This window comes from Schistosoma mansoni, chromosome 2 (assembly GCF_000237925.1).
Source record: "Schistosoma mansoni strain Puerto Rico chromosome 2, complete genome".
In the NCBI taxonomy this organism is placed as follows: Eukaryota; Metazoa; Platyhelminthes; class Trematoda; order Strigeidida; family Schistosomatidae; genus Schistosoma; species Schistosoma mansoni.
In genome coordinates, this window is record NC_031496.1 from 3,256,575 (window position 1) to 3,274,761 (window position 18,187).

At 37.4% G+C, this 18,187-nt stretch overlaps 1 protein-coding gene across 1 annotated transcript in view; it reads left to right on the plus strand.

Annotated features, from left to right (window-relative positions):
- Smp_208020 (hypothetical protein) overlaps positions 1–18,187 on the plus strand; it is a gene marked incomplete at both ends in the record, with an annotated part of 62,074 nt that overhangs the window by 21,591 nt on the left and 22,296 nt on the right. The window contains 2 exons of the mRNA XM_018795347.1: positions 3,840–4,050; positions 14,298–14,488. Coding sequence (XP_018649669.1) covers positions 3,840–4,050; positions 14,298–14,488 — 402 coding nt within the window. The remainder of the gene's footprint in view (positions 1–3,839; positions 4,051–14,297; positions 14,489–18,187) is intronic.

The following is an 18,187-nucleotide window of genomic DNA, read 5'->3' on the forward strand; positions in this document are numbered from 1 at the left end:
GGGTTGTTGTTTACGAAATTGAGAGGATGAAAAGCGAATGTCCGGTGCTTCAACTGCGTTGGTGGACACGGTGAGTCCGTCTAGGGGAGTTGGAAAATCCGGATTCCAAACCAATGATACACATGGTCTCCACGATCCTCAAGGAACAAATGGAGTATGAACCAATCGTTGGTCACCGGCTACTATGGGACTGCATCTACTCACGACGCTCCACTGCTTTGTTGATCAGATCTTTAGGTTAAATGCTCCGAGTGTGATCCCCTAAGAAAACCACCTGCTTCAGTTTGGGCACCTGTGCAGTATCACAGCCCTCACACAAATCAAATGAGATTTGTGTGGCGCATATGTATCTGGTGCTCCTTTGTATCAATATTTATGTGTTTAAATAATAAATAAATAAATTACTAAACTAGGGGTCATTTGAGTTTTTACTGGCTTTGAACATGTTCACGTTTGATGAACTCTTGTAAACAATCTTCTGGTTATTATTATTAATGGCTCTATTCAATACTATATTTGTGGTAAACATAGGATTCTCAGCACAAGATGTTTCAGCAAGTTTCTATTACAAAAGGGAAAGGACTGATAGTCTCATAAATACACACATGCCTAAATGAAGGTTAATAAACCACCTAAAATTAGATGGAGTGTTTAGATTAGAATATGTACAACGTTGAATTAGAAACACGTTTAATAATACAAGTTATTGACTTGGTCAGTTTTTACAACTTGTTCGTTGCATTGTATATTTGCTAGATAAGGTATTGTAGAGCTTTTATATCTTTGCTTGTGTGTATGAATTCTAATGTATCAGCGCCTCGTTTTACTAGAGGATGTACAAATAGAGAGGTGATTGAAGTGGATCGCTAGTATTTTATAAGATAATACCTGCCAGGAGTCTGAAAGGTTTTAAATGTCTTCCTACAACCATATTAACGATGACTTCAAAAGATCAACCACGCACTCTTCTAACTATCTTTAGCACTCCCAACTTCATCAGTTGAGATGGCTAGGACATGTGTTATGTATGCCCAACCACCGACTGCCCCGACGTGCAATGCTCCATGGTGTAGGAGCAGGTTGAAAGAAAGCTAAGGGCGGCCAGACCAAAACGTGGCAAAAATCTATGAAGTCACTGACAAGTGGACTGAGCCATGTTGATAGGTAGGTGTAGACTACCTGGTTGGGATGCGTGAAATGATAGCAATCGGTGGTTAGAGACCTTGAATGACATGGTTCAAAGTCGTTTGCAATGGTGAGGGTGCATCCACTCTTTGTGTTCTCCCAAATTCTAATCTTCTGAATTCTTCTTGTCTCTATCTTTTTTCTCTTTCGAAATCTATTTCATGCAAGAATTAACAAATCGTAGGAATAAATGTCGATTAGGGCCAAAAGAATGCAGCCTAATAATGTCGTAAGTCAAACCGAAAGCTTTCTTCGATAACAATAAAATATGAGAAGAGAAAGAGAGATCAGAGGAAGAACTTACACTAAGATAAATAAACTTTGACACTGTATTAATTAAGTAATCTCCAATGATACAAACTCTGGGATACCAACAGGGTGTTTAAATGCTGTTCATATTTCAGACTAAAGTCAACAGTTTGACATTTAGACGAATGAAGTATGAGACCCATTAACAACAGACTATCGTTCAATAAGAGGCAAGAACTCATTCTTTTGAAAACTTAAAACATACAAAAGTATATCGACACTAGTTCACATTTACAAATGTGGCTACACTGCCTTCACACTTTTTTTTCTTATTATTTGACCAATCCTGAAGATAAATATTGAAATTCGGTAGTGATATGAATCGATCGTCTTGTAAATCATTTAACGAAGGTTGTGTGTGATTACACCACAGTTTATATACATATTCAAACATAGTAAGAATTGGAGACAGTCTACCTTGCTAATTAGTGATTTACCGTTAAAACTAAGCAGTTCAGGAATCATAATCTGATTAATGTTCTTTCTTTTCAATGCATATTGTTAGGCACCACGATGTATTTGATCGTACTTATTTGTACCTTGTAAGGCGATAGGTCGTAAAATCTTCATAAATGCGCCTAAGTAGTTTGTGTAATTAAGATACTTACTTACTTACTTACGCCTGTTACTCTCAATGGAGCATAGGCCGCCGACCAGCATTCTCCAACCCACTCTGTCGTGAGCCTTCCTTTCTAGTTCTATCCAGTTTTTGTTCATTCTTCTCATATCTGTCTCCATTTCTCGGCGTAATGTGTTCTTTGGTCTTCCTCTTCTCCTTTGACCTTCAGGATTCCATGTGACAGCTTGCCTTGTAGCGCAATTTCCTCAAAGTGTGCCCTATCCACTTCCAGCGCCTCTTCCTGATTTCTTCTTCCGCTGGAATCTCGTTTGTTGTCTCCCACAATAACTTGTTGCTGATAGTGTCTGGCCATCTGATCCGAAGTATCTTGCGTAGACAACTGTTAATAAACACCTGTATCTTCTGGATGATGGCTTTTGTAGTTTTCCACGTCTCCGTCTCATACAGTAGAACTGTCTTGACATTCGTATTGAAAATTCTGAATGCAATTAAGATACATAATAATAAATGGCAAGAACACGTATCCCAGTTATTCAAGCAGGCTGCCTTCTAGCTTGACTTACTTTGAAACTAAAATTTCCTAAAGAAATAACGGTATATCGATCAATTATTTATTCCCCACTCCATAGATTTGTTGTAATACAACCTCTGATATTTGTGGGTCATTTGTTGGATTTGTGCTTTTTTGTTTCACTATTTTTTCATTAACCTACTCAAATCAAATAAAGTAGTATAAAGTATCAAATGTTATTTTCTAAAACATTCAACAATTTTGAAATTTTTAATCCGTTTTGTATTGTTTACTTGAATCTTTCCATTGATGTTTAGGACTGTATTTGATCAGTTCTTTATTGGCGTATATACATCTTGTGCGTATTGCTTAAAGTTGCAAGCACTATAAGCAAAGATGGATGGTAGCTAGTAATGGCATCCAGGACGTGCATTTTATCTCCCACCTTGACCCGATTTTGATCCTATATTCGTTCATGATTTTCATGACTGACTGGTAAATTAAATTGATTTCGATGGGTACATCAATTGCTGATTGATCTAAGTGTCGAGCTTCTAGAATCCTTTTGGGCAAGACTAAACTTTATGGACGACCTTTGAACGAATCTCAAATGACCTTGATAAATATTAGCCAATCTGAAGCCAGTTAGTATACAGTAAAAATATATTATACAAAACTAAAAAATTAAAGCGGATACTGTTTTTTTACATGGCTCAAAAACTTCTCAAGGTCAGATATAGGTTTAGAAGTTCTAAAATCATAGTGCATACGGTACAGGAACTCATCCATATGGCTCCATAGTAGTCGACCTCTGGAGCCATGTTAAGGTCTCAAAAATTCTTTTAGCCTCGACCACATAGCTTCAATGTTGTTGGTATGGTATAGGGTTAGGGTTTAGGTTTAGGGTTAGGGTCTTAACCTTAATCGTGACCGAGCGAAAAAAAAGTCATTTGAGTACCACAGTCACATGTATTGGAACTCCTTAATAATCACTTCTCTTGTAGACGCTGAATTATCACGTCTTCTGTAAAATCCTCTGTAAAGCGATCATACGTAAGCATCAGGCACCGAACTTAGCGCCGTGACCTTGAAAACCCGCGAAAGCTTTTGATTGGCTCGTCCATAATGTTTAGTCCCGCCATCCTTTGATCATTGCCTAATCTGAAAGAGGCCATTTGATTTTTATATTTTCAAAAATTCCTTATTAGTTTATTACTGATTATTATCATCATTTCAATTCATCCTTTCATACAGAACACAATCATATACTTTTATTACTGGTATCCGAATATCTGATCAACCAATCTTGATTACAGAACATGATTTAATTCAATTTAAATCAGATCTTGGCCATTTAGCCAAAGAACGAACACGATTAGAATCATTAATTTCATCGGAATTAATGTTTGCTTTAAGTTATCCAGAAAATGAATTACGTAAAGAACATATTGATGCTTGGAATCTTGTAAGTTGATTCTGATGAAAATTACAATTTTATAAAAAAAAAACAAGCCATTTTTCAATATAAATCATGAAAATGTGTACCGTTTATTGAACTTGCCAACAGTTATATCTAAATTATTTGCTTCAATAAAAGTTTACTAGTGTATCCTGTTGGGTAAACCTATCGGCAAATTATTCTGTGATTATCAGAATGAGGTTTTGTGGAGATTTTAGTTATTTTATATAGTTGAAATCATGAGTCAATTGAAGCTAGACTACCATGGAAAACCTGGAAGCACTGGACAGCCGTTTTGTCCTATTGTGGGACTCCTCAGTGGCAGTGCGCATCCACGATCCCGCCTCACGAGGTTCGAACCCAGAACCTATCAGTCTCGCAAGCGAGCGCTTAACCACTAGACCACTGAAATGGCCAGCATCCAACGGCGTTAATGTCTAACTTCAACCAAACCACGAAATTGAGAAACCATTCACCAATGTCTTCAGTGAGTTGATATCTCTCAACAGACCTGGTTGAACTCTACTGGTTATTGCTTCTCACTAGAACTCCAGGAATTACATCATGGAGCCAGTCACTAGTTGTTATTATTATTACTATTAGTAGTAGTAGTAGTGTAGTGAACAGAACACGACTGAGGACAGTCGAATGTATTTAAGCACAAATTACAAACTATTTTACTAAATTCTGATAACCATAAAGTGAATAGTTAATGTGCAAACTACCAACCAATTGTCTCAATCTTCACTGTTTCTTCTGTAAATATCAGTTCATCTTCTCTAATTTCATTGTTTATGCGTTTTCCTACCAATTGTGCTTCATTTCAGTTTTTTCCTTATCGGTCTTCTATCAAGATACATTCTATATCTGACCATCACCATATACTACTTATAAGGATATAAGTAGACCACACCACCTAAAATGTATGAATTAAATTTCTTTCAAATAATAACCTTATTCTTACATTTTCATATAAAGAAAAAATAAGGTCAAGAATAATAGAACATTTTAACTCCCTACTGTTGTAACAATCATACCTTATCTCTGATTTTTTAATAAACTTGAAATGGTTAATCATTAAATTAAGACACATATATATGAACTATTTACCTTAAATTGAATGTATCATAGTATTCTACTGGCCATTGTTATTATTATCATTGGGGACATTTCAGTTGAAGATTAGTTGGATTAACTACTGATTTTTTAATGATGTTTACTTGTTTCGTCTCTTCTTCCGTTGTATTGGCTTCGGTAACCAAGTAATGTTATATAGTTAAGATCATGAGTCAATTAAAGCTAGACCATCAAAAAAAACCTGAAGGCACTGGACGGCCGTTTCATCCTATTGTGGGACTCCTCAGTGGCAGTGCGCATCCACGATCCCACCTCGCGAGACTCGAACCCAGGATCTATCAGTCCCGAGTGCGAGCGCTTAAACACTGGACCACCGAGCCGGCATCCAATGGTGTTAATGTCTAACTTCAACCAATCCACGAAATTGCGCGACTAACTTCCATTGTACTGGGGTAGTTACCTGTCTCTACTTGACATGGATTAGCTCCACTGACCACGACTTCTCACTAGAACTCCAGGAATTACCTCATGGAGCCAGTCACTAGTGAGCATATGATATGTGTTTAACTATTACACAACAAGTGCATCGAATAATGAATACATGAAATTCTACTTGGGAATTAAAGTCATACGGAAATGTTGACATTATTCTTTAGCAAAAATGGATAGTGTCTAGCAGTGGAATTCATTTGGACGCGCGTTTCGTCCTATTTGGGACTCGTTAGCTGGATGTACCTGTATCTCAGAGTTGGTGTTCATTCCTGGAATCAAACCCAGTACTGGCCACTATCCATCTTTGCTTATAATGCTTGTGAATTCAGGCAATATCGAGGCAATACGCACAGTATGCACATATGGCCAATAAGAGACTGACCAATTGCAGTCCTAAACATCAATGGGAAGATTCAGACAAACAATACTAAGTGAATTATTCTTTAAGTGATTATGCTGTATTAAAATAACGATCATTAGTTTAACTAAAGCTTGTATAGTAAGAAGATCAATTTTAAAAATGTAGGTTGAAAGCAGAGTTATTAGGAAAAAGAGCATATAACAATGCCTTATACTTTATTTATTTATTTATTTGAACACATAAGTATTGGTACAAAGGGGCAACGAATACATATGCGCCACACAAATCTCATTTGATTTGTGTGACGGCTGCGATACTACCCGGGTGCCCAGACCGAAGCAGGTGGTTTTCTTAGGGGGTCACACCCGGATCCTTTGACCTAAAGGTCTAATCCACAAGGCAGTGGAGCATCGTAAGGAGATGAAGTCCCATGGTAACTGGTGATCAACATACTCCATTTGTTCCATCAGAATCTTTGAGCCCATGTGCACCATTGATTTGGAACGAAAGTTTTTCAACTCCCCTAGGTGGACGCGCCATTTTTACCAAACCGGTTAAAGCGCCGGACATTCGCTTTTCGTCCTCTCAATTTCGTAAACAAGAGTAATGCCACTTGAAGGCAGTGAATAGAACTTCTATGGTAGTAGTTGTATATGCGTGACCATGTGAGAGCATTTCTAGAGGGAGAGTTGACTCTCCCCACTCTCGGTCGTATCAGGGCATTTGGGGGCTGAATGTTCATGATTGATAATGTTCATGTTACTGAATATCAGTGAGATAATACAATACAGAAAAAGTATCCAGGTAACAAAAGTATTAAAAGAGAAAGAATGAATACATTTTAACCTATAGGCAAGAAGTGATAACTTTGTGGTTAGCTACTTTTTGTCGTTCGATACACCATCGATCATCTTATCTCGAATGTTTCTTTTTTTTGCATGTTTTTGATTTGCGTAAACGCTTTATTGCTTTTTATTAATTCTCTCTGTACTTAAGTCTTACGTATTAATCATAGAAAAAGGACCATTATTAATAATCGTAGTACTAGTATTAGCTTTATTCAATATTATATTTTTGGTACAATATAGAATTCTCAGCATAAAGTATCTCAACAAGTTTCCGTTTCTTACTTCTTCGTCGATCCTGACGATAAATATTGAGTGATCACCAGTTAGAAGTTAGCAGTCCAGTTAATCGACATTTGGATAATGTACATTCTTTTTGCTGCATATTGCCAGCAAACACGATATCTCTGATTAGGCCTTTTTTAACCTTTACAGCGAAAGGTTGTACACTTTTCAGAAACGTACCTGAATAGGTTGTGTGATTAATAGCCATAATGATATATTAAAACAAACAAAATTAGATAAGTTGTTGAAATATCTAGATAACAGGAACAGGTAGCTTAGATGTTTGCAACACGAATCGATTTCAATTAAACCAGCAAGATGCATGTTTCAATCATTGAAGAATAAATTATGGAATAATTCATGTAATTTGGATGATAATAACAACAACACAGTTCAAACGAAACAGCTTATCAATGGACAATGTCAACAAACATTCAACTCAGTATGTCAAAAAAAGTCTTGAAACGTTTCGTCGAAATTATGATTTTGATTTAAATCAAATGAAACCTGTTGTTGATCCGATCAGTTGTAATATCAGTGATGGTGGTCACGAAAATCAACATCGTCATCATCACCGAAATTAACACACAAGACAGTGTTTGTATAGATTCCACTTATCGTTCTTCTGAAGTTTCACACAAATTATCAAGTTATTTGTCTTTCAATATTTCATGTTCAAAGAGTATGAATTGTGTTGAGGAATGGGAAAACATTTCATACTGTAAATAGGAAGTGTCTCCCTGTTCACCATCCACAAATAAAACTGACTGATAAGTTGACACATAGTTATCGTCCAATTCCAATATTGTTTATTGACCGCATGCAACTTGTCTTCAGAATCAATTTAAATCTGTCTTCAAGTTTTCATAACATTGTAGAAAATTTTTGGTCTTATTTCCTGTGATAATCTCATGTCACTCGTAATTATTGAATGAATAGGTGTACATAAGGTGTAAGTGTGAGTAGTAATGCGATAACTATATAATTGGTTAATCACTCCAAACAGTCAGTCAGTCACAACGTAGAACTTCGAACGTACGTACATCAGTTCGAGTTGCCATACCACATTAGCACAGAGATGCAGTTGTCGATTCAAATCCCATAGTGGTAGAAGTAGTAGGAGTATAATCAGAAATCCAAAAGATTAGGGTTTGAAGAAATTATTGAAGGAGTATAGTACAGTGAAATAAATTTGGAAAGAGAAAAAGATAGAGACATGAGGAATTCAGAAGATTAGAAGTTGGTAGAACACAAGGAGTGGATGCACCTTCTCCATTGCAAACGATTTTGAGCCATGTCATTCAAGGTCTCTAACCATCGGTTGCTATCATCTCGCGGATCCCAACCAGGTAGTTTACACCTACCAACATGGCTCAGTCCAATTGTCAGTGACTTCGTTGATTTTTACCACGTTTTGGTCTGGCCACCCCTAGCTTTCTTTCAACCTGCTCCTACACCATGAAGCATTGCACATCGGGGCAGTCGGTGGTTGGGCATACGTAACACGTGTCCCAACCATCTCAACTGATGAAGTTTCACTACTTCATATATCGATTTGCCATCCTTACCTAGTATTTGGGACCGGCCGACCGACGCGACCGTTGCTGCTACCTTGACGTGGTGGTCGGGCTTGCCTATCGTGATGATCCAATCGGGCTATGCTGGCTGGAACAATCGTTCCTCAAGGTCCTACCATGCCAGACAGGTCGGTTGAAGAGCGGTAAGACTAAAAGCAGCAATCCCAAGGTCCGAAGGCGAAGTCATACTGCTGACTGTACAGAGGTGTGACAGCAGTAAGGTGTTTTCTTCAGACAACCAGCATGACAGCAATGCTGCCTTCCCACAAGGAGGGGTGGGGTTAGAAAAGGTCGACCCTAAAAATGCACATCTCGCCTTATCTCACGGATATCCGTCTCCAGCGGTAAGGTCCTTTGAAGAACGGAGCTAACACGTCAAAAATCCCCCATAAAAAGGCCGTGCGTGACCGGCCTCAAGCAGTTGTCCCTTGGGCACTGCGGTCACGCTCCCAGGTCGTTAAGACCAACACTAATCCAACTTCTTTTTCAGGTCCCTCAAGAAATAGCCTTCCACGGTGTGGGCAGCCGGGAAGTAATACTAGCCCTCATACCCATAACTGCACACGAGACCAAGTTGGTCACTTTCAAATCCTTCCTACACCTAATAACACTCCAAACAGAACATTTATCAAAGCAATTGTCCATTTCCACTTCTGATAATAATGAATTAGTCAGTTATTCATAACGTAGAACTTCGTACATACGTACATCAGTTCGAGTTGCCATATCACATTAGCACAGAGATGCAGTTGTCGATTCAAATCCCATAGTGGTAGAAGTAGTAGGAGTATAATCAGAAATCCAAAAGATTAGGGTTTGAAGAAATTATTGAAGGAGTATAGTACAGTGAAATAAATTTGGAAAGAGAAAAAGATAGAGACATGAGGAATTCAGAAGATTAGAAGTTGGTAGAACACAAACAGTGGATGCATCTTCTCCATTGCAAACGATTTTGAGCCATGTCATTCAAGGTCTCTAACCATCGGTTGCTATCATCTCGCGGATCCCAACCAGGTAGTTTACACCTACCAACATGGCTCAGTCCAATTGTCAGTGACTTCGTTGATTTTTACCACGTTTTGGTCTGGCCACCCCTAGCTTTCTTTCAACCTGCTCCTACACCATGAAGCATTGCACATCGGGGCAGTCGGTGGTTGGGCATACGTAACACGTGTCCCAACCATCTCAACTGATGAAGTTTCACTACTTCATCAATCGATTTGCCATCCTTACCTATTACCCGTTTCCTAACATCTGCATTACTTACCCGGTGGTCCCAGGATATACGAGCAATGCGTCGAAGACACCTATGATCGAGCACTAGTAGCTTACGAATATCCTCTACTCTTATCGGCCAAGTTTCGCTGCCATAAAGTAGGACGGACCGAACTGCTGCATAGTAAACCCGTCCTTTTGTTGCTAGACGGATATCTCGCCTACGCCATAAATGACGCAAGTTAACGAAAGCTAGACGAGCCTTCTGTATCCGTGTTGAGATTTTGTCACACACCAGACCACAAGGGCTAATGAGACTCCCAAGATAAGTGAAGCGGTCAACACGCTCAACTACTTCACTCCCTATCATTAGTTCAGGTGCCGATGCAACCCAATCCTGAAGTAACATTTTGCACTTGGAGGGAGAGAATCGCATCCCGAACATGCTTGCATAGTTGCTTATAATAATGAATAATGATTTGTGTTACTCGAACTATGAATAAGGGATGTTCGAATCAAACACTTTTCTGTTCAGATTATCCAAACTACTCGAATGATTATGTTTAACAGTGACCTAGTCAATTTCTATAACAATTTTCATCCAGCTGTTAGCATGATAAACATTTTTTTTATTATTTATTTGAACACATATTGGTACAAAGAGGCACCAGATACATATGCGCCCTTACAAATCTCATTTGATTTGTGTGAGAGCTGTGATACTGCCCGGGTGCCCGAATTGAAGCAGGTGGTCTTCTTAGGGGACCACACCCGTAGCCTTCGACCTAAAGGTTTGATCCACAAGGTAGTGGAGCATCGTGAGTAGATGCAGTCCCATAGTAGCCAGTGACCAACGATTGATTCATATGCCATTTGTTCCTTGAGGATCGTGGAGACCATGTATATCATTGGTTTGGAATCCGGATTTTCCAACTCGCCTAGGTGAACTCTCCGTGTCCGTTAACCCGGTTAAAGCGCCGGACATTCGCTTTTCGTTCTCTCAATTTCGTAAACAAGTGTAATGACACGAGAACGTAGTGAGTAGGACTTCCCTGTCAGAGGTTATATACGCGTGACCATGTGAGAGCATTTGGAAAGGAAGAGCTGACTCTCCCCACTCTTGCCGTACCAGGGCATTTGGGGGCATGATATACACTTAACACTAAAGATACTTCAACAATAATTATTTAACTGATAGTGATATTTGAGGGTTAACATTGTTTTATCCAAATTAGGAATATATTTCTCTGAAATCAATGGATTAAGTTATGAGTTACAACTATCACATGTCATAACTATTCAATCAATTCAGAGCTGACATTGAAGGTCTTAAAATAATTTAACACAAATTGGCTAGTAACAATTACAAATAAATTTATTTTAGTATAAGTGTTATTCGACTAGAAAATGTTCACCTTGAATGTATTCTAATTTAAAGAGATTGAGCTCTGATCAACTGTCACTTCGATAATGGTTCATCGAAAAGGAATTGATCTATGCCATTACGATATGATTTGATATCAAGTTCTGTTTTGATATTAAAGTGTATAGATGACAGGAACAGGTAGCTCAGATGCTTAAGAAGTCCACCAGTTAGTTTAGATCTGTAGAGGTTTGTAGAACTACTGTATGCTAGTTAACATTGCTGGATAGTTTTATTTTTTCTTTCTCTGTTACTCTATAAATATAGTTGAATAATTAAATAGATTGTAAATGGGATCATTGAAAAGATTCATACCTTCATTAATATCTAATCTTTGAATTAGTATTTATCAGTTGTCAATCATAGGTAATATTAGAACCTTGCATGCATGGTCATCAGTAACATTATCAGTGGTAATATTATAAAAGGTTACGCATAAAAGATATGATTCGAAAAGAAAGTTTTATTTATTTATTTTTTTGAACACATAAATATTGGTGCAAAGGGACACCGAATACATATGTGCCGCACAAATCTCATTTGATTTGTGTGGGCTGTGATACTGCCCGGGTGCCCAAATTGAAGCAGGTGGTTTCCTTAGCGGGCCACACCTGGATCCTTTGACCTAAAGGTCTGATCCACAAGGTAGTGGAGCATCGTGAGGAGATGCAGTCCCATGGTAGTCGGTGACCAACAGTAGGTTAGTGAAATAAAAATAAGGAAACTGTAAAAAAAAAGCAATTTGAAAAGGTAGGATCTAAGCAAAGATGCAGAGTAAATACATCTACGCTGTCATAAACGATTCTGAGCGATTGCGCTTAAAGTTTCTAACCACTGGTTACGATAATCGTGTGGACCTCAACTAGGTAGTCTGTACCTACTTACGCAGCTCAGTTCAACAGTCAACGATTTCATGGACTGATGTCACGTTTTGAAATCATTCTTATTGTCTGTCGTAGTTTAAAGTGTTACCTAACTTTAAAAGTGAATTAGGTGAGGTAAATTTCAGACTTGTATGAAGAAAAAAACGGTGAATAGTAGCATTTACACAAAAATAAAGAATAAATCCATTCTCTTTACCTCGACCCATTTAGGTTGTCCCAGTCAGTTTCAAATCATAGATTGTGATTATCATTTGGGTTTCAACTAGGAGGTCTAAAGCCATAGATTACATGTACTGACTCCATGATTTGATTTCCCCATCCTTATCTTTTTTCCAATCTATTTCACCCAACATTGATCGTTAAGGTTAAGGTGGCTAGACAAACATGGAAATATGACTTATTGGTTAAGACATCCAACTTTCAACAACTAAGTCACAAGTCGTAACTTCTCTACCTATTTCTGTTTGAACGACCGGGTAATATCACTGACCGTCTGTAACTGGTAAATGATTTAAAGAGAATAACATATTTTCAAGACACTTTAGTCGATTAGAGTTTATAGGCTCATCAGTCGACCATTTGTATGTAAAAATCATACAACCAATTTCCATATATTCTCATGTGCTATTCGATAGCGTTAAGGGCGGCTTATAGTGATTTCTGTTGTTTCAGATTTCATCATTTTCCAATCGACCTCGTTTGGAACATACATATACAATAACTTTATTATTTTCAACGGTTTATCACTGATGATGAACGCATGAAGAAGCTCTTAGTAGTCCTGTAGACATACTCTAAACTTCAATAGACCATGGTTTCTGTGATAAATAAAGACACAAACAGTAAGTTTTTCGATTGATTAGAATGGTTGATATGTTACCATTTAATAAGATGATATTTGACATCAAAAAGTCTTTCTTTGTATTAAGCCCATATCAACAATACTTTCTTCAACTTTATTAGATCTTTTGTGTATTCATTATCCCAAAAAGTTTTAATGGTTAATAGGTAGGTTTACAAAGTGTATATCTGTAGACACATAACTACTCACAACTAGTATACAGTCGATTTAGGTTAATGAGTGGGTACGGGTAGCGAAAATACTTTATTTTTAGCCATCTGTATCTTCCATTGATGTATGATAACGCCCCCAATATTTATTAATAAATATGGTATGAACTTAACAGAACCTGATAGGTTCGTAACTATTGTTACTATGATGTATTTGTTTGTATTTTTCATAGTTGAAATCATGAGTCAATTGAAGCTAGACCACCATGGAAAACCTGGAAGAACTGGACGGCCGTCTCGTCCTTTTATGGGACTCCTCAGTGGCAGTGCGCATCCACGATCCCGCCTCACGAGATTCGAACCTAGGACCTACCAGTGCTTCTAGGTTTTCGATGGTGGTCTAGCTTCAATTGACTCTTGATCTCAACTATGAAAATACTGAAATCTCCACAAAACCCTTTCTCAGTATTTGTTTGTATTCAATGATGCTCAATCGAATTTGTTCCTTCTACTAATTCGACATTAAATTAAACCAGGTTGTTCTTTTTTTCAGTGTGATGGTTTCAACATAGTTGCAAAATGTTGTCAAAGTTTCTGAAACAGTCCTATCATTTAACAAAATATTCTATTGAATCACAATGAGAAAGTGTAATTGTGTTAATTAAGTTATAAAATGATATTTTCATAGTTGAAATCATGAGTCAATTGAGACTAGACCACCATGGAAAACCTGGAATCACTGGTTGGCCGTTGGTTGAAGTTAGACATTAACACCGTTGGATTCCGGCTCAGTGGTTTATCGGTTAAGTGCTGTGGCGCGAGACTGGTATGTCCCGGGTTCGAATCTCGCGAGGCAGGATCATGGATACGCACTGCTGAAGAGTCACACAATAGGGCGAAACGGTCTTTCAGTGCTTCCAGGTTTTCCATGATGGTCTAGCTTCAATTGACTCTTGATATCAACTATGAAAATACTGAAATCTCCATAAAACCCCTTCTGATTATAAAATGATAAACAATGAACTTCTCATTGCTTCTATCATAGGATTTAATTGTGTATACTTCATTTTATTGTTTTATTAGCTATGGACATCAGGGATAACGATTAGTTATTCATATGCTCCTGGAGCTGTAAACGCCAAATATATCAATACAACATTGTATTATATTGCATCAAATACTCCAGATTTATTATCACTGAATAATTCAGCTATAGATGAATATAAACTTCGATACAGAGATTATGATCAATGTTTTCGAGGGATGTATACTTTGTGAGTTTTTTAAAAGTTATTTTTGTTGATGTTTACAATGCCAAAAAAATAACATTGTTAGTTGTATGTATGATGTAATAAAAAGATACTGATTCAGTAGGTTACCTATCATGTACTTTCTAGGTAGTGGTATGACTTAGTAACTGTTTTCATTATTACGGTAGATACTTACTTACTTACTTACTTACTTACTTACTTACTTACTTACTTACTTACTTACTTACTTACTTACTTACTTACTTACTTACTTACTTACTTACTTACTTACTTACTTACTTACTTACTTACTTACTTACTTACTTACTTACTTACTTACTTACTTACTTACTTACTTACTTACTTACTTACTTACTTACTTACTTACTTACTTACTTACTTACTTACTTACTTACTTACTTACTTACTTACTTACTTACTTACTTACTTACTTACTTACTTACTTACTTACTTACTTACTTACTTACTTACTTACTTACTTACTTACTTACTTACTTACTTACTTACTTACTTACTTACTTACTTACTTACTTACTTACTTACTTACTTACTTACTTACTTACTTACTTACTTACTTACTTACTTACTTACTTACTTACTTACTTACTTACTTACTTACTTACTTACTTACTTACTTACTTACTTACTTACTTACTTACTTACTTACTTACTTACTTACTTACTTACTTACTTACTTACTTACTTACTTACTTACTTACTTACTTACCAACCAAAGCTGACCAACCAGCTTTGTCTTGAGCCTTCCTTTCTAGTTCTATCTAGTTTTTGTTCATTCTTCTCATGTCTGTCTCCATTTCTTGGCGTAATGTGTCCTTTCACCTTGAGGATTCCATGTGCGAGCTTGTCTTGTGACGCAGTTGGGTGACTTCTTCAATGTGTCTTATTGAAAATATCAGTAGTATAATGTTTGATGCTTACGAGAAGGTTTTTTCCCACTCTATTCTTAAGCATTCGATTAGTAAAGTGACTTCCTGATGTAACCAATATAGCTCATAGTTCATTATAAAATGGTGTATAAAGTGGATACGTTACACTGTCATTAAGGTGTGGGTTACTGATCTACATTTTGGTAGATAAGAATGTCTTTTCCGTCACCATCTAAATGCATCTTCATGTTCATATTCTTTTTAGTAGTTTGATCCATTATTATGTTCTTCATCTAATAACATGAATTGTTTTTTGTAAGCAAAGATGGATAGTGGCTAGTAGTGAAATCCAGTTAGACACGTGTTTCGTCCTATTTGGGACTCGTCAGTTGGATGTACCTACATCTCAGAGTTGATGTTCACTCTGAGACTCGAACCCAATACCTTTCGCTTCAAACGCTATCACGTTATCCACTCTGATACTAAGTTTTTGTGTTTTTTTTTTCTAATTACTTATTCTCGTGCTTTATTAGCTTCTCTCATGAATTCAATTAAATAGTTGTACACATACAGCAACATATGTTGGTCAGTATATATATTTATTCATTATCCCATAGGTAGGAAGTAGTTTTGTTGTTTTTGTCAACACTATCTATTGTAAATGTTACACGGTAACTACGTAAATGAGAAACATACAATGAGGGGGGGGGAAACCTAACTGTCCATAATGTGTATACAAATAACATGTATATATATATATATATATATATATATATATATATCCACTTTGCCCTTCTGACCTTGACCAAATATCCTCCAATAGCATATCTCATTCATATTTTCTTTCTCATTTTTTTGACCTTGAGGATGGCACGTGAGTTGTCTGACGTATACAGATTATTATGCTTTGTCTAGATTTTACTCAATTTATCAATAAACAACAATCAACATTTCCTCGTGTGTGTTTTCTTTTCTCTCTTTTGTTTTTTTAAAAAAAATTATTTTCTCAATCACTTGATTTCCGGGTTAAGTTGTTGATCTTAGTTTTATTAATGTAATTATAGAGATATTTAAAAGTTATCGTTGAAATCATGAGTCAATTGAAGCTAGTCCTTCACGACTCCCTGGCTGGAGTCCATCCAAGAGATGGTGCAACACAGTGGTTAGAGACGTTATCAGATATGGCTCAGAATAGAAGCCAGTGGCGAGCCTGCTGTAACCTTCTTTCACTTTCTTCATAAAGAGTGGTTATAACTTCTTAACTGAAAGTCTCCTGGTTGTATATTTCAGTTTCCCCCATTATGACTCTTCCCTTTTTATCATTTTTTTCCTTTTATATATACGCATCTTCCCCCTTTCTCTCCCCATTTTCATTGTTTTGTGTGGCGCATATGTATCTGGTGCCCCTTTGTACCAATATGTATGTGTTTAAATAAATAAATAAATAAGACCAGCATGGATAACCTGGAAGCACTAGACGGCCGCTTCGTTCTATTGTGGGACTCCTCAGCAGTGCGCATTCACGATCCTACCTCATGAGATTCAAACCCAGGATCTGTCAGTCTCATGCGCTAGCACTTGATCACTGAGCAAGCCGGCATTCAACGGTGTTAATGTCTAACTTCAACTGATCCACGAAATTGAGCAACCATTCACCAATGTCTTCAGCGAGTTGATATCTCCCAACAGACCTGGTTGAACTTCACTGGTCTTATGTGTTGTAATTTAAAACAGTCATAGAAAAAATAAGATGAAAGTTCATTACTATTTAAGTGAATACTTGTAATCCTATAAACAAAGATGATTAGTAGCTAGTAATGGAAACCAGGACGTGCTTTTCGTTCTATTTGGAACTCATCAGCTAGATATATCTGGATCCCAGACTTGTTGATATTCACTCTGAGACTCAAACTCAGAACTGTTCGCTTCAAATACCATTACATTATCCACTTATCTATTAAGTCTTGAGATGCAGGTACATCCAGATGACGAGTCTCAAATTAGGATGTGTAGGAAGGATTTGAATGTGACCAACTTGGTCTCGTGTGTTGTTACGGCTATGAGGGCTAATATCACTTCCCGGCTGCCCACACCGTGGAAGGCTATTTCTTGAGGGACCTGAAAAAGAAGTTGGATTAGTGTTGGTCTTAACGACCTGGGAGCGTGACCGCAGTGCCCAAGGGACAACTGCTTGAGGCCGGTCACGCACGGCCTTTTTGTGGGGGATTTTTGACGTGTTAGCTCCGTTCTTCAAAGGACCTTACCGCTGGAGACGGATATCCGTGAGATAAGGCGAGATGTGCATTTTTAGGGTCGACCTTTTCTAACCCCACCACTCCTTGTGGGAAGGCTGGTTGTCTGAAGAAAACACCTTACTGCTGTCACACCTCTGTACAGTTGGCAGTACGACTTGGGATTGCTGCTTTTAGTCTTACCGCTCTTCAACCGACCTGTCTGGCATGGTAGGACCTTGAGAAACGATTTTTCCAGCCAGTATAGCTCGATTAGTTCATCACGATAGGCAAGCCCGACCACCACGTCAAGGTAGCAGCAACGGTCGCGTCGGTCGGTCGGTCCCAAATACTAGCCACTATCCATCTTTGCTTATAAAGCTTGTAACTTAAGGCAATATCAAGGCATTCCGCACAGTATTCACATATACCAAATAAGAAACTGATCAATTGTAGTCCTAAATAACAATACCTTTTCTCATTACATAAACATCAATAATCACTATGGCACATAATTCTTTCTTAATAACATGTATACTATTGTCATGTATTCATTTAATGAAGATGAAGAAGAAGAAGAAGAA